This window comes from Dunckerocampus dactyliophorus, chromosome 18 (assembly GCF_027744805.1).
Source record: "Dunckerocampus dactyliophorus isolate RoL2022-P2 chromosome 18, RoL_Ddac_1.1, whole genome shotgun sequence".
In the NCBI taxonomy this organism is placed as follows: domain Eukaryota; kingdom Metazoa; phylum Chordata; class Actinopteri; order Syngnathiformes; family Syngnathidae; genus Dunckerocampus; species Dunckerocampus dactyliophorus.
The window spans coordinates 13,430,768-13,454,207 of NC_072836.1; the positions used below are offsets into that span (position 1 = coordinate 13,430,768).

The window sequence follows — 23,440 nt, forward strand, 5'->3', positions numbered from 1 at the left end:
AAATCATGCTGTTTCGTGGCTGAATACGGCCTATTAGTCGTTAAAAAATCTGAATATTGAAGCAATTTGAGGTATTTCTTGCCGAAGTTAAGCATTTTCAAGCATAAAAATGCCTAAATGAACTAAAATACAAATGCTGTGAATGATATGTAGTATTCTATACTGGTCACTAGGTGTCAGTAATGTTACTGTCATGTTCGGTGAGACACACCCCAGTCTTGATCGCTTGATCGCCAGAACAACAGGCTTTTATTGCAAGTTTGAATGATGTCACAACAGACACAATAATCCCTAATAAAAATCCTGAATAAAAACAATATTTGCTACAATTGCGGTCGCAACCCGCGCTAAGCTAAAACAAAATTTTGTACATCTGATGTCACTACCTGTCCGCTTACCTCTCAGCTCCCCTGGGGAACGCATTTACAGCAACGGGTCTTATTTATGTATTAAATGGCTTACTATGTGCTCTTATGTCTACTATACTGGGTAATATGAGTGTAAAGGTAACTATAGGCTTGTTATTTAATGTCTAGAGGGCTCTAATAATGCTAAAAACTGTAGGTCGTAAACAGGCTTTCTATGGTCTAACTACGAAAATATTTCATTTATAAATAAGGAATCCTACTTTCACTGATCACAGTCTGGTTTGGAACCAGTTAAACACAAGGGATTACTGTATTGTGTATAGTATACTGTTCAGTGTCTAATATCATAAAACAGATGCCTATAATATACATCATATACAAGTTAATAATACGGTTGCATGAAATGAAGCTTCATCAAGAGTATCTGGGCTTATCAGCAGTAACACAGCATCAAGTTACTGATGTTTTGCAATAGTTGGAATGAAGATAAGCAGAAGGTTGCAATACTAAATTTTATTGTTTGTTTGCTCGGGTTCTCGTGAGATCTCATGAGATAAAAACGTGACAAGATTTCTCGTTCTGACAAAAAAAACACGCCACTAGGCCTGGGATAAATTAATTAATCACACAACAAATGAAAATGAATTCGATCATTTTGCCAGCCTCAATATATTTCCATGTGCGTGCGTGTCTGTTTTCCTCATCTGCGGCCTCCAAACAGGCAGGAAGAGGTTCACTCTGTGCATTGGTTTCAGTACCGTGGCGCGTTTGTTCCGTAGAACAACGGCATGAACGGAGTGAACCCTTTTGTCAGTCTCTTTGTCTCGGTGGGTAGAGGTGGTTCCGCTAGCATACACACAGAGTGCAGAAGATTACAATATATTGTCATATTTTTTCAATGTCGTCTTGTCTCGTCTCGTAGACCCAATCTTGTGTGTCATCTCGTAACTTGTGTGTCTTGTGAAGCTACTATTGTTTGCATATTTATTTGCTATTGCTGTCAATGAAGTCTATGGAAAGATGACTTTTTACAGTATTTTTTTATACAGTATCTCCTTCCTGTATCATTTTTATTCCATTCGCTTGTCTTCGTCTGTCCCCTCTGGCATCATATCCATATTCTCCTCTTCGCCTTCATCATCCTCTTGCAATGTGCAGCCACTAATTTGGTTGCACAATGGAGCAAATCTCCCATCGACTGTCACCCCCACTGGCTGAATGATCTGATTCCTAGGTAAGAAAAAGGAAAGATACATGTCGCATGTTCACTTTCATCGCAGAGACAACACCACGTTGGGACACTCACTGTGATAGTCTGTTTATCATGCTGATGAGGCGACACGCCTCCTCCTCCTTCTCCTCCTCTGTCATGCCCTCCATGGGGTCAGGCTGCTCCGCCTCCACCCGGCCCGTCACCAGGTTAATCCTGGCTTTAGCCTCCCGGTACTCTTCTGTGTCTGAGTCTGAGTCGCTGGAATATTGGGATGCATACTGGAAGTCACCTGAATTCCTCCTGCCACTCAGCAGGCCTCGAGCTGCCAGCAGCCCAGCAGCATTGCCATAACCAGTGTATTTGACAAAGCGGCTCACTGGGAACAGAACAACACCGTACCATTTACTGAGCAGTTCACTTTGCATGGTAATTAGATAATAACCTGCAATTTGTTGTTAATTAGTTAAATAATTAATTAATAGTTAATGAATATATATTAATATATATTGTGGAGTTAACTATGATGGCAGAAAGTACTTTTACAAGGTTTAGGGGTCGGGTACCTTTTTGCCATGAAAGCCACATATTTTAAAATGTATTTCTGTGTAATATTTTTTTAACACTGAGCAACTAAATGCGTGCATTTTTAGACCAACAATTTTAGAACATACTAAGTCTCTGCATGTATTTTTTTAAATAATGTTGTTATACCGAAGCTAGGGCTACACGGTGGTCTAGTGGTTGGCCTGTTGGCCACACAGTCACAGTCTGGGATCGGGAAGACCTGGATTTGAATCTCCGTTGGGCATTTCTGTGTGGAGTTTGCATGTTCTCCCCGTGCGTGCGTGGGTTTTCTCCGGGTACTCCGGTTTCCTCCCACATTCCAAAAACATGCATGTTAGGTTAATTGGCGTCTCTAAATTGTCCATAGGTATGAATGTGAGTGTGAATGATTGTTTGTCTATATGTGCCCCGCCATTGGCTGGCGACCATTCCAGGGTGTACTCCGCCTCTCACCCGAAGTCAGCTGGGATAGGCTCCAGCATACCCCCGCGACCCTAATGCGGAGAAGCAGGTATAGAAAATGGATGGATGGATAGTGAAGCTAATTAATAATACGTTGAAACACTTCTTGGCATTAATGCGACTTCTGGTGCTGCATGGTTTTGCTGATGGCTTTGTAGTCTGGTTGATACGTGGTGAGGTTAAGCTTTGTGTCCTTCACTTGTGTTTCCTCCACTGGATTTGCCACCATGATGGTATCTGAACAGTTGTTGCTGACAGAGGCATGTCTTTTATTCCTTTGGTTATCTTGTCTTTATCCGAAAAGTTGTCAAATAGTTCATTCGCCACATCAAGCATGAATGTTTTGGCACATTCGCCATCTGTGAATGGCTTTCCATTCCTCGCTATCGCTAAAGAACCAGCAAAGCTGGCCGAAGACCAGTCAGCTCGTCGGCACCATGCACGGAGTTGCTGCTGACTAGCTTGCACTCTGGACAGTAGCTCTTCCGGCTGTCCCCCGCTGGATATTTAGATGCAGATGGAGCAAGTACCGCTTTATATTTGACTGTTTCATCTATGAAATTTTATCACTGCATATTAGACCGCCAAACCTGCTCGCTATCCTCTTCGTCAAAAGTGTTTGCGCTACAGAATTAGCTAGCTCACTAGCTGACTGACTAAAGGCGGGACGTTTACTTCTTGACCTCTCAATGACCCGGTAGGCTACCGCATAATCCAGTTATAATCGTGTTTTGGCGTCTGACCCGACAAATATCGGAAGGACAGTTGGCGTTGGCTCTAGCGTAGAGAATGAATAGATAGTTTAAAATGCATTAAAATGTTTTATATTTTAAATGTAATTTTTAATACTGTGATATATGGAATGTTTTACTTTAAAATGTCAGCGAAAAGAAAAAAAAACATTTTTTTATAGTGTTCAGAAATATGTGAGCACCAGATGCAGACATCAAAAGAACCAGATATTGCTCGCAAGCCATAGGTTCCCGACCCCTGGTTTAGGCTAAGGGGTTACAGTACAGTTAGCAGTTGCAGTTAGGTGGTCACAGTTAGGTTTATGGTTCAAATTATTTTTATTCCTTTGAGGATTTGGGATAGATGTAGGGGTTAGGGTGAAGGTTTAGCGGTTAAGCTTGGGGGTTTGGGTTAGTGTTATATATTACGATTCAAACCAAATTCGAAGACTAACTTAAGACTAAGAGAGTACCGTTCTCTTTGCAGAGCACAAACAGCAGCTCTGCAGCACAGTGCTTCACATCTGTGTCGACGTGGGTCATCAGGCGAACAAGCTGGCCTCTCACTGTGGGGTCCTGCTCTGGACGGATAGCAACGTCCCTCAGGGGAGGTAAGATCTGGGCTCGGGTGAAAGACAGCCATCAGTATTGTTTACTGGGCTTCTGTAAGGTAACTGTAACTGTTTTCCTTTAAGACTGACATTTCCATTATGTGTGTATGTGAATGGGAGGACAGATGTTAAACTAATGTCTGTATTTGAAAGGAAAAACAGATGTTTTAGGTAAATGGATAGATGCACAATGTACCAAAACATACTCATAGATGAGTCTGTACTACGAATATTAGTGAATGTCTGTAAATGACTACTCACTTTACCAAACACAAGCAAAAAGTACATGTGGCAATGTTGTGTATTGTCAAAGGCACCATTTATAAACGTGAACTCACAACTGGAGTTAGTTAGTTGTCATTAATAACGTGCTACTGTCAAATGTGACACATCTAAATCTATGTTGTCACAGTAGACAACCATACCCTCACCAAAAACTGCAGCCTTGATGCGGCATCATAGTAATAGTTATTAGAGGATCACAAATGTCTCTCAATTTTTTGCACGTATTTGCTCTTCGCGGGTGGTCTCGGAACGGGTAACACTTTACAATAAGGTACACAAAATTACAGGAGTTACAGGAGTTAATGAGGAATGAACCTAACGCTAACGCTAACCCTAACCACTACTCATTAGTTACCCAGTAGTTCTTCAGTAACTACTCTAAATGCATGTGCCTTAGTTCCTCAGTAACTCCTCTACTCATTAGTTCCTCATTAGTTCTTCATTAGTTCCTCAGTAAGCAGTCTAAATTTATGTGCCTTAGTCATTAGTTACTCATTAGTTCATTAGTTCTCCAGTAAGTGCTGTAGTTTTGTGTACTTTATTGTAAAGTGTGACCCCGAACGTAACAACCACGAATAGCAGAGATTTACTCTACATGAGATGAATGTACCTTTTGTCGTAAATAATGACGAGTCTCCCTGTGAACCCGAGAGCTCTCAGTGAGGAGATTAAGTACAGGGATTAGCTTCTCCTTCAATTTGTCACCCTGAATGATATAACATTGAAGGTCATCATTAGCATTGGAGAGTCATACAAATACATCTAAACATTTAAACAAAACAGCATTTAAAAAAAGCTAAGTAATGTTCAGTCATCTTACAACTATAATGAATAATTCTTGTATTGGTTCTCTTTAGACAGGGTTCCTATGCAACTCTGCAAAATATGGAAAAGGATGAAATTTGATTTGATAAATATCCAGGTCTGGAGAAGTATGGAAAATGTAAACTCAAGGTTGGAAAAATATTCATGTTTCCAAGACTGTCACCACTGGTCTGTTTTCTAAAAGGTAAAATGATGAATAACTAAAAACAAACAAACAAATGGATGCGTCTGTTTTACCAACATGCTTGCTAGGTCAGCTAAGATGTCTGAGAGCACAAAGTGAGCGCCGAATCCCGGAAAAAATGTGGGGCGGTTGACAAGTTGAATGGCCTCTGCTCTTATCCTCCGCCTAGTCTTTGTATGAGCAACATTATCTAGCTATAATCCCTTGGAAATATATGATGACATAATGGCATACATATTCAGAATAATGAAAACAAACGATTAATTCCATAATGTATTTACATGATACTAGGCCTGCAACTAACGATTATTTCCTTAGTTGATTAATCTGAAGATTGTTGTTTCAATTACTCGAGCAATCGAGTAGGCCCTACACGAACCAATATGAGCCAAACACAAACATTTAGGAGTTTGTTCTGCAACATATCATAAAAGAGGCAAAAATGTCAATCACTGTTTTCCAAAGTCAAAGGTGGTGTGTGTGGATATCTTGTTTAATCTAAAACACAAAGATAATATGTCTGCTTTCATGGATGACTAAGGAAATTAAAAAATATTCACATATTTATATTTCAAAGTCAATTAATCAAATACCAAAATAGTTAGTTAATTTGATCGATTAATCATCCATTCATTGTTGCAGCTCCAATGGTACACATCTATTTACTGCGTCTGGACAAAGTCTGGAAATGGTATGGAACTTTGAAATTTCAAATCGGTACGATCCCTGTATAGTATATACATTGATATGGTGGATTTATACATCAGTTTGATCAGTCTGGCTCGTCCCAATAAATGCTCATACTTGCCCTGGTCAGACGTCTTTCCATAAAACACAGCAATGTGTGGACACAGTCCATGTTGACACCCTCCCATTCGTGGGATGCTTTGTGCGCATGGGCAGACAGCAGGACATCGAGACATTTCAGGGGCAGTGCCGACAGAATGTTTACTGTATGCCTGCACAGAAGAGTGTACCTGTTACAGCAACAAAATTCAACAAATAAAAGTGCAGCAAGCGTGTGTAGGCCTACTCTGAAATCATTTAAACGTCTTTTTCAGTGGTTCCCCTATTTGTTTAAAACGAAAACAAAATGTAGCCAACTTTAACATGAAAAAGCTCATCAGAGTTCGCATTTTTGCATGTGTTGTTTGCTCAGTAGCGTTTATGCCTGTGCTGAATTTCCATCAATAACCATTCTATTGAGCCTGTCCTTGACTGTCTTTGCAGAGGGAGCCATTCATTTTCTGAATCATTTCTTGTCTATTTTTTAATTGGAAGACTCGATGCTGATATTTTTATGAACGATTCCTTCACGTGTTCTCCATCTGTGAACGGCTTTGCCCTCCTTACGATCTCATGTGCAGCCCAGTGTTGCCAACTTGGCCATTTTCTCGCTAAATATGGCGACTCCAAACCCTCTTGGTGATTTATTATCCCAAGAGCGACTGGCGACAAATGTAGGGACCGGCATTTGGAGACGTAAAAGTGAAACGTATTGTTCTGCTCCGCCTCACAGCAGTCACAGGCGGGGTGACACCGTCAGCTGCCGCCGCACTCTATCTGCCTCTCCCGTGTCACGGGCTCCGAACACATGCAGCATGCATCTCGTTATAAAACGTATTGCTATTCTCTCGTAAATTCTATAGTTTTATTCTACTGTGCAGTAACTTGCTTCAGACTCAACTCCAAACTCGGCCAACTTTTTTCTCTCCAGTGAGACTCACCGCATACACTAGCCTACCGGTACCTCCCCTTGCTCATCCAATCAGCAGTCAGAACACAGTCCAGATGCATTCACGGACTTGCGGTGAGTCGGGTATACTTTTCGAAATTCTTTTCGAAAATGCACTTTCCCTTCTTCAGTTTTAAAAAGAAAATCACTGAGCTCAGCAAAGGGAGCCGCAACAAGGAGGCTGTAGAGCCGCATTTGGGGTTGCCGACCCCTGCATTAGACAAACCTGCATAGTGAAACACCCAGCCAGCAGTGGAAAATAATGTGAAGAATGTAAAAGTAACAGTTCTTTCCAAGTTTGCTGTTGCCATCATAAAATATTTCTTAACTCTTCAACTGTTAGGTAACATTTCCTTACTGTCACGCATAATAAAAGTAAAATAAAGTAAATCTATTCACCTTTTGAAAATGCCTCCGTAAAAGCTATTTATTTTCTTCATGGTTCGTGGGACTGCATGGCTATGTAAGAAGCAGTCAATGATCACGCAGTTTAGAAGGTTTTCCAATATATTTGGCTACAGCTCTGGACTCGACAAGGAAGGTGGACAAAGAGCCCAGAATGATGGGTGTACAGAACATATGAAGCAGTTGCCACGCCCCTCTAGAGCAGGGGTTGCAAACTCGTCCATCTTTGGGAGTTTGCCGGTCGATCGCAAGAACAAAAAAACTTGGGGAGCGACCAGCAGGCATGCATTTTGTCCACTGACGACGCCACTATCCAGGCAGCAACCCCAAGCCCCAGCAAGGAGCCCAGTCACCAAACCCTGGTCGGAGGCACAGCAGTACACTGGCTCGCCTTATACACCGACTTGCCCCCCCTTCGAAACTAGGAATTGAAATAAAAACATTTGAACGATCCCGGGAGAATCGGAATGTTAGTCCTGGTTCCCATTGATGCTTGTGACTCGTGAGACCCTAATCTCAAGGTGTAATAATAATATGTAACACCTCTCTGAAAGGTATTGGCACACAGTGGCTTTTAATGTGCTACTGGGATTCATTGTGTAGTACATTTTACAAAATGTCCTTACCAATGTTAATTAATCGATTGCTCATATTGTATTGAGCTGCCAGACCCCTGTGGGGTTTTTGACTTTTATTATGTTTTATTATGTATGCGTGCAAGATGTGCAGTAAATTAACAAGTGGATATTAAGTGTTAAGAGCTGTACAACAAACCTTTGGATGTCCTCACTTGTGTCCTCGCCATCGTATGACAACAACAGGCAGTGTCGCAGCACAGCGGCAAGGTGGCGATATTGGGCGGCATCCTCCTTAAAAAAACAAAGTTAGGGATGGGGGTTGGAGTTAGGGGTTTATGGTTACGGTATGGGATTAGTGTTAGGATTCAAGTTAGGGATAGGAGTTTGTGGTTTAGGTTAAATTGGGTAAACGTCCCAGGTAAACCAATAACTTTTTCTTACATTTTTTTCTATGAATTTCAGTTGAAAGTGTGAATGGAAGCATGTCTTTCCATCCAAATTTTAGTCATGCCTAAGACAATTGGATTCAACCACAATGTCAACCATGCAGCAACATTTTGCAATGAATACAAAGGTAGTTCATCCGCAAAATGTGAGGTTTTTTGGGGTCCAAACACAAAAGGTTCTTATTAAATATAATTTCAAGAAGAAGAGATTATGGACACAGTGGAACAACAACGATACCACTGCCAGAAGATCATACCATTACTGAACAACCAATTTGATTGTTATTGTTTGTTTGGAGTAACTTATTTAACATTTAAATTTAATTCATGTGTCATAGTCTTATTATTATTATTTTTTGGTCAGTTCCTGTTTTCCATCTGGTGTTTCCTGCTCTCTGCTCTATGTTTCAGGCAGCTTGGTCGGCTGACTGAGGCGGAGCAGTGAGGCAAGTGTATACAATTGGCACTCATCAGCATTCTTAACACCAGGAAGACACCAGATTATTCTTCATGGTTCCCACGTGTAGACCAGAGATCTCCTGCCTGTGCCACGACTTTTGGTAGGTTTTGGTAGGCTGCTTCGTTTTCTAACCCTTGTTTGCTTTCCGACCTTAAGATGAAGTATTTGCTCTTTTGGACACTTGTATATATTACAGTGGAGCCCTTTTAAGTCGGCATCCCTCGGATTGGCTGCCTTAGACATAACCTAAAATAGCCATTGCGGTGTGACTAGACAGTAGTTATGTTGTTTCTCATTTGTTGTGTTATTAAATAGAGGCTGGATTGAACAGTTATAAAATACTAAGTGTTGAAGCAAATATTTCTTGACCATTTGGTGAGCTTTACAAAATTAGGTGGCCCTAACACTAACCTCTAAGCCCAACTGGTAGCTCATAAGCTCTCGTATCACAAGATCTTGTGCGATTAAAACGTGACAAAATTTCTCGTTCAGAAAATAAACTGTCTTGCAGGTACAAGGCCTGGGATGATAATTAATTAATCACACAATAAATGAAAAAAATTACCTTGATCATTTTTCCGGCCTCAATATATTGCCATGTGCATGCGTGTCTGTTTTCCTCATCTCCTGCCTCCAAACTGGCAGGAAGAGAGTTCACTCTGTGCATTGGTTTCAGTACCGTGGCGCGTTTGTTCCATAGAACAACAGCATGAACTGACTTTTGTCAGACAAGCAAAGTTTTCCAGCTGCCTTTATATCACCAGCCAAATTAGAAGCAAGCAGACGAAAAAAAAAACCCACAGGCAGTGACCAACACAACATGAGCTGTTTACTGTCTTGGCAAATGCACCGTGTACGTAACGAAACAAGTTGACTAAGTAACTTTAGATACAAGCTCATCGAACCCATCTGGAGTGGAGGCAGTGACCAACGCGACCGACACAAGCCGTTTTCAACTCTGTCTTGTCCAATGCACCGCGTACATAACGAAACAAGTCTACCAACTAACTTTAAATATCATACAAACCGAAATACAGCGAAATAGAGAACGTGAGCTGGAGTCAAGCCAAGCAAGCAGAGAGTCACTGTCTGTATTGTGTTTGTGTATGAAATACTGGCAGGCATGGCTCCTCTCTCCGGCTGTAGCGAGTCTTTCTAGGGAGGGGCGGTCGCTGTGTGTGACTGGCCAATCACAGAGCGTGAAGAGTGAATACATAAGTAGTTACTCAATGAGGATTTTCCTTCATCATGATTACAGATGGTGACGAGATGTACTCGTTTCATGCTCATACTCGGCAAAAATGCATTATCCGTAATGGATACTTGTCTAAAACAAGTATCCGGCTCGTCCCTGGTTTGTACTTTCTTCTCTGAAATCTTATTTTTGTCGTAGATTTCAGTGTTTTTGTATTTCTTTAATAAATTGTGTTTGTACAACATCCACGACACTTGTGTCTGCGTCAGGGTCCAAAAACCTAGCAGGGCCCTCATCAGGATAATACATTTTCTCAAGAGACAGTGGAAAGATTGTTGATGCCTTATGTGGAGCTACAGTACCTCATCTGGCTCCTGCCTGTTGAACTTGTGTGTGATGTTGAAGAGTGTCTTAAGGATCTCGATGACTTCTTGGGCAATTTCCGTGGAAACGGGAGCTCCTGTCACATCACTGAGCACTTCATATCCCTCAGCCCACCTCACAGCCAGACATCGCTCCAGGGCTTTGGTCAGCACTGACACTCCTTGCTCCTGACAAGGGAGAAAGCAAACTATTGAGTGCTGATCAGAATTGAAACCAATTGGAATCATATAAGAATACAATGGTTTACTTGAGGTTTTGTTTGTACCTGCCACAGCTGCAGCCTGAGTTCAGGCCTCAAAGCAGTGAGCAAGAAGAGCAGTCTCAGCCTGTAAAACTGACCAGTGCCTTGTTCTCTTCTGTTGATATCAATCTTCACACTCTCCCACACACCTTGCAGAAGCCTTCCATACAAAAAAGCACAAAAAGTGAGGCTGGTCACAGAATCTGAGAATAAACATCCTTACAATGACAGTTGACAATCTATACAAGAAAAAATCTCAGTGCAAACAAAAACAGTTGCTAATTACAGTGGAACCTGTTTATGTCAATGTCCCTCGGATTCGCTGATGATATCGACATAAGCCATTGTCATTTTTCTCCATTTTTTTTTTTATTATATTTTATACTCTTCTCTTTATTATCTAATAGAGATGCTGTGGTAATTTGTCTTACATTAATGTCTTGACAACTATGGCAATAAAGCTGTTGTACATGCTTTTATTTTTAAGCTTACTTTGCACTAAACAGGAAGTCACTTTGTGCATGTTTTAATGCTGTGTAACAGTAGTTACTGTTTGACAGTAGTTAAGTTGCTGTTTTTCTTTAATAATAATAAAGGAGTTAAAAATACTACGAAGCATGTCAACATAAACAGTAGAGGAGTCCCGATCTGATATTGATATTGGCTATTGGTTCGATATCAGCAAAAAAACAACAAAAATCACCGATATTGGCACTTTAGTACAAGTAGTCCATTCCAGGCTCCGCACCAGCACTTCTACCAGCAACACCGGATTCAGCATGCAGACCCCTTGTGATCACAACAACAGCGTGTGCTAGCGAGTTTAGCAAGGAGCAGGAGTGAAGTCAGCCGTGTGGTAGTAAAAAGTAAAAAGACGTTGCAGCTGAGTGCAAAACTTCGAGTCAATCTCAAGTAAAATCAATCACAAGTTTCCTGTGGTGGCACAGAACCGTGGAAGTTTAATGCGGCCAACCTCATCGCGCATTTGAAGCAGCATCACAAAAACCACGACTCCTTTAAAGAGCCACCTCTGTTTGAAACATTTGCAAAGTGCTAGAAACTCCCACTGGTGAGCAATGTTGAGTTTAAGCGCTTCATTGAGCACCTTGAACCTTGCTAACCTTCCTATTATGCCTATTGTGGATAAATCTATATACCAAATGCATAAAGAAGTAAATGGGTCAGTTTTTCCTCATACCTACTGTGGCTGACTATTCTGATATCACTTGATCAAGCCTTTTGTAACATTCCACACTACAAAACAAGTAACAAAAGTATGTATGATTTGTGCTGATATCGGATTGTTATCAGTATTGGCCGATATTCAAGTCTACAATATCAGTATCAAAGTGAAAAGTTGGATCGGGACACCCCTAATAAACAGACCCATTATTCATAGAAATTATTGAAATGACAAAAGCGGTTGACTATGTATGTCACATCGACTTAAGTAGGCACTTTTCAGTAATAACACGGCGGACAGAGACTTCATGAGTTGGTCAACTTAGCCCGGTCAGACCAATTTTCACACATTTGGGTCTCACGTTTTTTGTCGACACATTCAGTCAACCATGAATGTCAACGTCAAATTAAGCGGCAAAGGTTCGTAATATGAAGAACACAGTGTACCAGGACTTGATGAGTTGGTTGACGGGTTGACAACATAAACGGGGTCGACTTAAGCGGGTTCCACTGTATGGCGGTTTCTCACCTGAGTTCAGCGGCTCTCTCTTGCGCCCTGGGGCTGTTGTAGATGACATTACACAAGGCCTTCATGGCCTCCTTCTGACACATCTTCTCATCTTCGTCCATCTCTTCCTCCTTCTCCTCCCAGATGTCTTTCTTTCCTCCTCCATTACCTCCATTACAGCATGCTTGATCTGAGCTGTGTGTACCAGTAGCACAGGCTACTAATGGAGTAGCATCCTCAGTTGTTTGACAGCATGTTCTGCCTGAGTCATCTGCAGTGGTTTCCTGTTGTTGTTGGCATGGAAGATGTAAACGAATGCCTCCCAGGCCTGCCAAGGTGATAAGGGCGCGATAGGTGGCCATGGGAGCGAGGCCCCTACTATCGCGAGACAGGATACGCAGTGTGTGCAGGCAAACCCGTAACAGTGATGATTGAAGCTGACCACTGATGAAGCTAATCAGAGCTGCAGCAAGGCGCTGTAGATGTACACAGGAAAGACATAAAAGACGCAGCAATGAAGATTATGAGGACATAAAGATGAACTCAAGAAAAAATCGATATGTTGTTGTTTTAGCTATTTAGGCAAGAACTGTTTGCCACGGATTTCTACAAAACTTTGCAAAAGAGTAGGGCCAAAGACTAAACCGTAAAATTCTGTTACATATCTGACTATAGGTACACCCACAACAGTCTTTACTGAGCTAGAACAGTGATTCCCAACCACTGTGCCACAGAAGATGTGCGGCAAGAAATGATCCAATTTCACCAATTGGGACCAAAACGTCTTATTTATTTACTACGGATAATGTATGGTAGTTCATCTATTTATGCCAGTGACATATAGTGACAGGCAGAACAATTAAAAGCTCCTCCACGAGATATCAGAACGTCATGGCATGCTTAGTGGGTTGCCGTGATATTTTTCCAATATAAAAGATGTGCCTTGACTCAATCAATGTCGAGAAACACTGCTGTAGTGAACACCCAATCAACAACCTTTCATTGCTGCAAGTTTGGAGGCCGGGTTGTCTGTCAAAGCTAGTGTTTCTGAAGCCAAACAAACTTGTGCGTCTCAAGAACTATGGTGCATTCAAGGACCGCTGAACAAAGTGTAAAATCTCAATGCATGATGAAAAAACATTATCAGTGAACATATAAAGACATAAACAATGGACCAATTGTGGGCTTTCTAACAGTGGTACTTGTAGGCTGTACATTTTTACCTGTATTATTACATATTTCTATTCTATTTTTTTTCTGTGAAAAAAAACTTCCTTTTTTTGGAGAAAAATTATCAAAAATACAATTATTTTTAAAATTTGCTGGGCCGTGAATCCACTTTATAGTACTATGTAAAAGTCTTGGACCACAACTAAATATACTGCTCAAAAAAATTAAAGAAACACTTCGAAAACACATCAGATCTAAACTGGGGGAAAAATGATCTTGAATATCTTTCCTTATAATAAGTGGGTGATGTATTAGTAACAAAATGATGCCACATAATTTGATAGAAATGAAAATGATCACCCTATAGAGGGCGGAAATCAAAGTCACCCCAAAAATGAAAGTGAAAAAATGATGCAGCACACTGGTCCATTTTGCTAAAATGTCATTGTAGCAACTCAAAATGATTCTCAGTAGTTTGTGTGGCCCCCACGTGCTTGTACGCATGCCTGGCAACGTCGGGGCATGCTCCTAATGAGACTACGGATAGTGTCCTGGGGGATCTCCTCCCAGATCTGGACCAGGGCATCCATGAGCTCCTGGACAGTCTGAGGAGCAACCTGGAGGCGCCGGATGGACCTAAACATAATGTCCCAGAGGTGTTCTAGGTTAGGTGAACGTGGGGGCCAGTCAATGGTATCAATTCCTTCATCCTCCAGGAACTACCTGCACTAGCCACATGAGGTCGGGCATTGTCGTGGACCAGGAGGAACCCAGGTCCCACTGCACCAGCGTAGGTTCTGACAATGGGTCCAAGGATTTCATCCCGATACCTAATAGCAGTCAGGGTGCCGTTATCTAACCTGTAGAGGTCTGTGCGTCCTTCCAGGGATATGCCTCCCCAGACCATCACTGACCCACCACCAAACCGGTCCTGCTGAATGATGTTGCAGGCAGCATAACGTTCTCCACGGCATCTCCAGACCCTTTCACGTCTGTCGCATGTGCTCAGGTTGAGCTTGCTCTCATCAGGGAAGAGCACAGGGCACCAGTGGTGTAGTTGCCAATTCTGGTGGTCTATGGCAAATGCCAATCGAACTCTACGGTGCTGGGCAGTGAGCACAGGGCCCACTACAGGACGTCGGGCCCTCAGGCCACCCTCATGGAGCCTGTTTCTGATTGTTTGGTCAGAAACATTCACACCAGTGGCCTGCTGGAGGTCATTTTGTAGGGCTCTGGCAGTGCTCATCCTGTTCCTCCTCCCAAAGGAGCAGATACCGATCCTGCTGAGGGTTGAAGGGCCTTCTACGTCCCTGGCCAGCTCTCCTGGAGTAACTTCCTGTCTCCTGGAATCTCCTCCATGCATCCAGGTACCGCAGTGATGCCCTGGTCCAGATCTGGGAGGAGATCCCCCAGGACACTATCCGTAGTCTCATTAGGAACATGCCCCGACGTTGCCAGGCATGCGTACAAGCACGTGGGGGCCACTCAAACTACTGAGAATCATTTTGAGTTGCTACAATGACATTTTAGCCAAATGGACCAGTGTGCTGCATCATTTTTTCACTTTCATTTTTGGGGTGACTTTGATTTCCCCCCTCTATAGGGTGATCATTTTCATTTCTATCAAATTATGTGGCATCATTTTGTTACCAATACATCACCCACTTATTATCAGGAAAGATATTCAAGATCATTTTTCCCCCAGTTTAGATCTGATGTGTTTTCAAAGTGTTCCTTTAATTTTTTTGAGCAGTGTATGTTGTTTTAACACCAATCATTGTGATACAACAAAACAGTAAATGTTGCCAGATGGACAAAATTAGTAGGATTACACTAAAAATACAAAAAAACATTTTTCTACCAAACTTCAAGGCATAATGAACTCCCTCTGGATTTACTATATTGACACCCTGTTCATGTTTTTATAAAGGGTTCAAAATGATATCCCCCACTGTATTTCAATTACATATGTTTGCCTCCTCACAAATAAACACCTTACCACTCATAATTGCATGGTACACTGCAGGACCTCTAATATTCGAGGAACAAATGGTAATCACAGTTTTTGTGTTTACATGTACAAAAGCGGTCTGTGGTCCACCTGTCGGAATAGTAGATCAGGCTCATCATCATCGGAGTCCATGTCAGGATCAGGGTCAGGAACAAACTCCCTGGTTTTGTTCTTCCTAAACTGATCCATCAAGAAGCACAGTTATCTGATGTGTTTTGTTGGCAACACTTAGATTTTCAGTATAACCATTTAAAGCAGTGGTCTCAAACTCGTGGCCCGTGGGCCACTTGCGGCCCGCCGAGTCACATTTTGCGCGATTTGTCTTCAAAGATTACTGTAACACGGCCTGCGACAAGCTAATGTTACTCGTAGGATGCACACATAAGCCTACACTGAACTAAGAGTGACTGAGTCACTTAAAAAAAGTGGTAAAAAAATTCCACCAATTTTCTATACCGTTTGTCTTCATTAGAGTCACGGGTAAGCTGGAGCCTATCCCAGCTGAATGCAGCAAAATATAAACTGTGAAATTATTTATTTATTTGATTCACCCTATTACTGTATCAAGATATTATTGTTATTGTGAGCCATGTATCGCGTGTTGTATCGTGAGGCACCGCAAGATTCTCAGCCCTACTCCCAATACTAGACTCTACCTCCAGCGGCCCCCAAGTAAATTGTGTTTGAGACCCCTGATTTAAAGGTTTGTGACATATTTTTTAAATATATTTTCATGGGCAAAGAAGCAACACTTTGATATTATTTGTTTATGCTCAATGGAGTTTAGGTCTATCATCTTTACCCTCAACTTCTTTAACAATGTAGTGGTCACCTTGGAGGTGTCTTTGGGGGCCCAGTTCACAAAGACGGCATCACGCCTGCTTCAGTATGTCACAGTACAAGTTGGCATTCATGCCTGCCTCAATCAACTGTGTTCCCCAGTGCCAGCAGCACTCATGTAGCTCCCCATACCGTGACACTCCTACCACCATGCTTGACAGTCGGCAACCCGAACCCTAAGACACACTTTTCTTGGTTCTCTTAACCTGGTTGCTGCCACACCCACTATCTGAACCATGTCCTGTGGTCTGATGAGACTCAGAGAGTGTCTATACATGCCCTGAGATTGGCTGGCGATTTTTGTGTCAATACACACCAACCATAACATAATGCTGGAGTTGTGAATGGAGGTGTAGATCAGAATGCTTTCTTCAGCATACCTAGTGAGGACAAGCGGTGTAGAAAATTGATGGATGGATAGAACATCTAGATATGACGCTGAGCACATGCAGTCGACTTCCTTGGTCGACCATGGCGAAGCCTGTTCTGGGTGGAACCTGTCCTGTTATAATGTTGTATAGTCTTGGCTACGCTGCTGCAGATGAGTTTCAGGGTGTTGGCAATCTTTGTGTAGCCTAGAACAGGGGTGCTCACACTGTTACAGCCTGCGAGGTACTTCTACCGGTATATTTACTATATTTATGTATGATGTACATGTATATCAGGGGTGCACGCACTGTTTCAGCATGCAAGTTACAAGTCGAAATGATCTGTCTCTTTAATAAAGAAATATACAACATATACGATATCAAATCTAACTTTTGTTATAGATTTAGGCATCTTACCGCCGAGTTAGTTTATCCGTAATCGGAATAATAAAGATGAAAGTTGCATCTCCGTGTGTAGCTTGAGACATCTGTTCACCATTTAATCTTTGCCGCCGGGGAGCAAGAGCGAATCAAGAGGGGAGCTTAATGTCAGCTGACTTGATGTCATATGACATTTACAAAGTCACGTTCATGCGATCGATCGTAAATGGGCACCCCTGGCCTAGAACGTAATTTAGTCGAGCAACAATTCTTTTTTTTTCCACATCCTCAGAGAGTTGAGGTGCCGTGTTGAACTTCCAGTGACCAGTGATAACGCGAACTTTAGCACACCTGCTCCCCATTCACACCTGAGACCTTGTAACACTAACTAGTCACATGACACTGAGGAGGAAAAATAGCTAATTGGGCCCAATTAGTACAGTTTAGCAAAACCTTTGTTGCCAGCGGTTTAGACATCAACTTTACACTGTTATGCAAGCTGCACACTGACTACATTGTATCAAAGTGTTATTTCTATAGCGCTGTCCCATGAAAAGATACAGTATAATAAAATATTTGCAAAACGTGAGGGGTGTACCCACTTTTGTGAGATACTGTAATAACATATCTCATTAATAAAGAATTAATTTTATTTTCAAAATATGTAGAGGGTCAATAAACAGACAAAAATAGCCCATGGGCCACAGTTTGGACACCACCGACTTGGTGGTTGATGTACCACCATTTTGAATATGAAAACATGAATATGAAATACCTAACAATATTGTTAACGCTTCCTGCGCACCGCTGCTTAAGGAAAGATTCCTCATAGTGAATGTGTGAGGTGAAGGTTGACGGGATGTGCTGTGGATGTGGAATGTGCTGACTCAACAAGTATCCCAACTGCTTTGGAACATACAACTACATTCATGGTTACACAACACGCATGGGATTACACACAAATGCTTTGAGATTATTGTAATACTCTGAGACACAGCGGAGAAATGTTGGAGTCAGCTCATCTCTCTCTGTGTGATTTACCTCTTCCAGTTCTTGTTGCTGCAGCCGTTTAATCCAGGAGTGGCAATGCATGTTTAAAAATAGTTTTAATAAGCATTAGAACCATTAAGAAGGACTGCTAAAAGACACAAACTACCATAGATAAAGTCGGGAATTGCTTATAGTATATAATGTTAAATTATACAAAATTTCAAGTGTGGACATAGAATATATGCATATAAAATATATACTGGTACAATATAAAAAAAAATATTGAAATAATATTTAATTATTGAATAAATAATGGATTAAATATTTTTTTAAATAATAAACAATTAATACTTTACAAAACAATACATATATTATGTATAATAATATAGACAAAGAATGTGTACAGTAGATCCCCGCTTTTCGTGGGGGTTACATTCCGGGTTTCAGCCCTAAATGTGCCTCACACACTTATCAAACGCATCTGAAGTATAAAATGTACAGGCACCCGCCACTGATGAACGATACGTGATAATATAATAACTTGTGATCGCCTCGCTGCAAGTTTTGAGGCCGAACTGACGGTCAAGTCTAGCGCTTCCGATGCCAAACAAACTTGCGTCTCAGTGCACAACTATGGGGCGTTCAAGGACCAAGTGCAAAATATCATATGACATAAACATGTTAAAATTGCAGGTTTTATAAGTGGTACGTGTATGCTGTACAGTTCACCTGTGTTATCAAGAATGTGTAAATTATCACCAACCTATGGTGAGGTGAAAACACCCATGGTGAAACGTCCTGTTTTTGGATAATTTTGCAAAACAATTCTCAAATTTGTGGGGATCTACTGTATATTATTCTGTGCTTCACTCAATATTAACATTTGTAACTGTATCAAGCAGTACAATTAATGAATTAAATGAATGCGTGACAATCATAACTGGGCATTGTTCTGTTTTTAGACCCATATTGTTTTGTATGTGTATACAGCTGCACTCAAAGTAATTAAAAAAAATTCTAATTCAAAAACATTTTTAATCATAGTTGTGTGAAGCTAATTTATTGCAAACTACTGCAAGTTGATCAACAAATGCACACAATTTAAAATAATTTTGACTGCGACCGGACATTGCATTGGATCTCATTCGATTGCAGGCATGCCTAATGAGTGTCTTGTTTATCGGTAACGGGTGTTAATGTCAGGATCCAATTAGGATGTTAGATACATAAACATGAGGCTCTGGACTGAAGAAGCTGGCAGTTTTAAGTGTTAAAAATAGAGTAATAGTAAATAGGAAAGGAAAAGACTGACCTGTTTTCTCTCTTGCTCCTCCCTATTACAAAAGAAGCAGTCTGCGTACTGCAGGCAAACAGATAACAGATATAGGAGCATCAAGTAATTAGTTTGCATTTTAAAATTCATGATGAGATGAGTGGAATGGAAACATGGAAACACGCAGATCCTCAATTACAATGTACCCGTTATACATTTGAATTGTAAGTTAGATTGTGATTGAATTTCTGTCTACGGAAGTCATGCAACAGTCAAGTACCCTGGTGTTGTAGCTGTGCAGGTGGTGCTGGACACTGTCCTGGTCTCCTTGGAGTATGCTCCCAATGATCTGCTCCATATCTGGCATCATTTGGGATGGCAAACCTAGCAAACAACACTGAAATAACTGCCCACCTCACCACCGTCATATGGATTTATGCTAGCAGTATATACGGGGTGCCCATGAAGACTGGCTGCTTAGGAAATAAATGCATATTTTCAAGAAATGACACTTTCAACAACGTTTTATTCAATTGGAATGCGGAGGAGCCCGCTTAAGTCGACATCCCTCGGATTGGCAGAGGTCGACATAACCCAGAATAGCTTTGACCAAGTTGACCATTCTTTCATACATGCACAAATCTTTGTTCTGGTGGATAACAATCTTTTTAAAATTCTATTCTATTTATTTTGGCGGCTAACAATTTTCCAAAAAATTAGTTGCTGTGCTAGAATCCAGATTAATGCCGCTATGCTTTTATTTTGAAGCTTATTTGGCACAGAACCTGTCACGGTGTGCACATTTTAATGAAGGGAAGTGGCAGTTCTTTTCCTGTTTTTCCCTTCCACCCTTCCGCTCCTTCTTTCAAAGGGTCTGAACTGCTTCGTTTCACGCTGCTTAGCAATAGTATGACATATGTCAACATAAAGGTACCACTTCATCATAGAAACGACCCCTTTGCCTCTCAAACTCGACGAAAGCGGTCAACTTTGTAAGTCAATGTCGGCTTACGCGGACACTTTTTAGTAATGAGAAGACGGTGGACCAGGACTTGATGAGTTGGCTGTTGTCGACATAAATGGGTCGACTTAAACGGATTCCACTGTACCAGTGTTAGGAGTAACGGTGGTAAAAATAGCAGCTAACGTTTTCCAGTAAAAGTTAATCTTATTCATTACTATTTCAAACATCACAACATCATTCCCGTTACCAACAGTGAAATGCAGCGTGTTATTATGCACTGATCTGGATGTCGCTTCAGTCTCCATTGTTCACTACTACGACACAGGAAGCTAAACGGCTAGTCAACAAGGGTTGTGGTTGCTCACTGAGGAAAACACTGCCCCCCTAGAGTTCCGGTTGAGAATTGCAAGTCACAAGCTCAGCCCTCAGCCCAACATCTCTCAACAGCACATGCCACTACAAAGCTAAACCCAAATTCTTTTACATATTTGAAAGTTTTCAAATACTTTCCCTGGTACCTAATCACATTTTTGAAGGAGTCGTTCTGTTATAATTACATTATGTTTTGGGGAAAGCAACCAGCAATGACTTTTTAAAATGTAATTTGTCCAGTCTTCACAAATATTGCAGCTTGCAAAGGGTGATGCTCTTTGCAAGATTCACTTGAACTCATTTCCTCTCTGTCCAGACTGGTGTACAATTCATAAAATAACCAACATTAAACTACTACTTACTGGATGTACAGTATTTACACAATTAAAGGGAGGATAACGACGAGCTGATATAACCAGAATGCAATAAAATCACTTTTAAATTGATTTCATTTCATTTTACCAGCCTAGTGCACACATAAAGTTTACAAAAACAAAAACCTAATGAATAAAACGCGCTGAAAATAGCATCCGATAGACTGCATTGATGTACAACAGTGCTCACCTGTCTGTGTGTCGACACAAGTGGATGCACGCTGCTCCCGCAGGCTTCTTCCTCTTCTCTCTGCTGAAAGGACTGTGGCATAATCTTATTTCTCCGCTAGAGCTCTGCACCTTCCCTCCTTAGATTCCTTCTCTGAGCAGTGGATTTACTGTACATCCACAACAGCAGTGACACACACAGCAGCCAAACGGTGAGCATGAATCTGAGGAGAAGACAAGAAGCATCTCTATAAGAGCTGACTTTTGTGCAAGAGGCGTGGTAAACCCTGGAATGGTCACCAGTCAATCACAGGGCCCAGAAATAAATAATAACAATAAGACTGGGAGTCATGAATGAATAAATCACTACACTAAGGTACTTTACTGTACTCTACTTCTATATTACAGAAGGCTGTGTGTAGGACAAACACAGCCACGCAAGCATGGGGAGGACCCCCATGCTTGCGTGGGTTTATTCCGGGTATTCCAATTTCCTGCCACAGTCCAAAAACATGCGAGTTAGGCTAATTGTAGACTGTAAATCAGGGGTGTCCAAAGTGTGGCCCGGGGGCCATTTGCGGCCCCGGCTGTGATTTTATCAGCCCGCAGCGCGGTCTAAAATGTGAAAATCAATGAAAAGTCAAAATATTTAGAAAAGAGTTGTAAAAAGCCATCATTTCACAAGAATAAAGTAATAGAATGAGGAAAAATGTCATTTTAGCAGCATGAAGTTGAAAAAGAAGTCAAAAGAAGTCAAAAACAATGAATAGAGTTGTAATTTTTGGAAACTTAGGTTGGGGGGAAATTTTTAACATGGGGATAAAGTCAAAATATTAGGAGAAGAAAATATACAAGAAGAAAATTGAAATATTAAATATTTTGAAAATTGTACCAAAAAAATCAAGAGGAGAAATTTTACCAGAGTAAAGTCAAAATATTAAGAGAAAAAAATAGTTTTCTAATGAGAAAAAAGTTGCAATTTTATGAGAATAAACTTCTAAGATGAGGAAAAATATCATTTTAGTAACAATGTTGAAATAAAGAAAAAATCCATCCATCCATCCATCTTCTACCGCTTATCCAAGATCGGGTCGCGGGGGCAACAGCCTAAGCAGGGAGGCCCAGATTTTCCTCCTCCCGGTGGATCCCAAGGCGTTCCAAGGCCAGTTGGGAAACATAGTCTCTCCAACGTGTCCTGGGTCTTCCCCGAGGCCTTCTACCGGTTGGACTTGCCCTGAACACCTCCCCAGGAAGGCGTCCGGGATGCATCCTTACCAAATGCCCAAGCCACCTCATCTGGCTCCTCTCAATGCCGAGGAGTAGCGGTTCTACTCCGAGTCTCTCCCAGATGACAGTGCTTCTCACCTTATCTCTAAGGGAGAGCCCAGCCACCCTACAGAGAAAACTTTTTTCGGCCACTTGTACCCGCGATCTTGTCCTTTCGGTCACTACCAAAATCTCATGACCGTAGGTGAGGGTAGGAATGTAGATCGACTGGTAAATTAAGAGCTTTGCCTTTTGGCTTAGCTCTCTCTTCACCACAACAGACTGATGTACAGTCTGCATCACTGCAGATGCCGCACCAATTCGCTTGTCGATCTCGTGTTCCATCCTTCCCTCACTCGTGAACTAGACCCCAAGGTACCTAAACTCCTCCACTTGGGGCAGGATCTCATCCCCAACCCGGAGATGACCTTCCACCGTTTTCCGGGCGAGAACCATAGACTCGGACTTGGAGCTGCTGATTCTCATCCTGGTCGCTTCACACTCCAGCAGGACCACATCATCTGCAAAAAGCAGAGACTCAATCCCACAGCCACCGACCCCTCAACGCCCTGGCTGCGCCTAGAAATTCTGTCCATAAAAATAATGAACAGAATTGGTGACAAAGGGCAGCCCTGGCGGAGTCCAACCCTCACTGGAAACGGGTCCGATTTATTGCCGGTAATGCGACCCAAACTCTGACACTGGTCATACAGGGCAGGAACAGCCTGAATTAGCTGGTCCGATACCCCATACTCGCGGAGTACTTCCCACAGAATTCCTCGAGGAACACGGTTGAATGCCCTCTCCAAGTCCACAAAACACATGTAGACTGGTTGGGCAAACTCCCATGCACCCTCAAGGACCCTGCTGAGAGTGTAGAGCTGGT

At 41.7% G+C, this 23,440-nt stretch overlaps 1 protein-coding gene across 6 annotated transcripts; it reads right to left on the bottom strand.

Annotated features, from left to right (window-relative positions):
• Nucleotides 1–214: 214 nt before the first annotated feature.
• Nucleotides 215–21,496, bottom strand: si:ch211-195b15.7 (synembryn-A). Of its 6 annotated transcripts, XM_054760055.1 has the most exons (14): nt 21,311–21,448; nt 19,691–19,794; nt 19,450–19,497; nt 18,189–18,206; nt 15,649–15,738; nt 12,399–12,853; nt 10,712–10,847; nt 10,425–10,613; nt 8,158–8,252; nt 6,052–6,202; nt 4,845–4,940; nt 3,812–3,956; nt 1,675–1,957; nt 215–1,598 (listed from the first exon to the last, which is right to left on the bottom strand). In XM_054760055.1, exons 2-14 carry the CDS (start codon nt 19,778–19,780, stop codon nt 1,439–1,441), a joined length of 1,956 nt encoding a protein of 651 aa, XP_054616030.1. In that variant the 5' UTR covers nt 19,781–19,794; nt 21,311–21,448; the 3' UTR covers nt 215–1,438. The 6 variants fall into 6 exon arrangements, with proteins under 6 accessions (XP_054616030.1, XP_054616031.1, XP_054616032.1 ...); XM_054760056.1 differs by lacking the exon at nt 19,691–19,794 and having other exon boundaries at nt 21,311–21,496; XM_054760057.1 differs by lacking the exon at nt 18,189–18,206.
• Between the last annotated feature and the right edge of the window lie 1,944 nt (nt 21,497–23,440).

What these genes read in the sequence shown, in the direction of transcription:
- si:ch211-195b15.7 (XM_054760055.1), bottom strand. Translation starts at nt 19,780, where the DNA reads ATGATGCCAGATATGGAGCAGATCATTGGGAGCATACTCCAAGGAGAC. An exon ending in TGGAAAGACGTCTGACCAGG is followed by an intron (nt 4,941 to 6,051) that starts GCAAGTATGAGC and finishes TATATCATTCAG; the next exon opens with GGTGACAAATTGAAGGAGAA. An exon ending in ATGATAAACAGACTATCACA is followed by an intron (nt 1,599 to 1,674) that starts GTGAGTGTCCCA and finishes TTTCTTACCTAG; the next exon opens with GAATCAGATCATTCAGCCAG.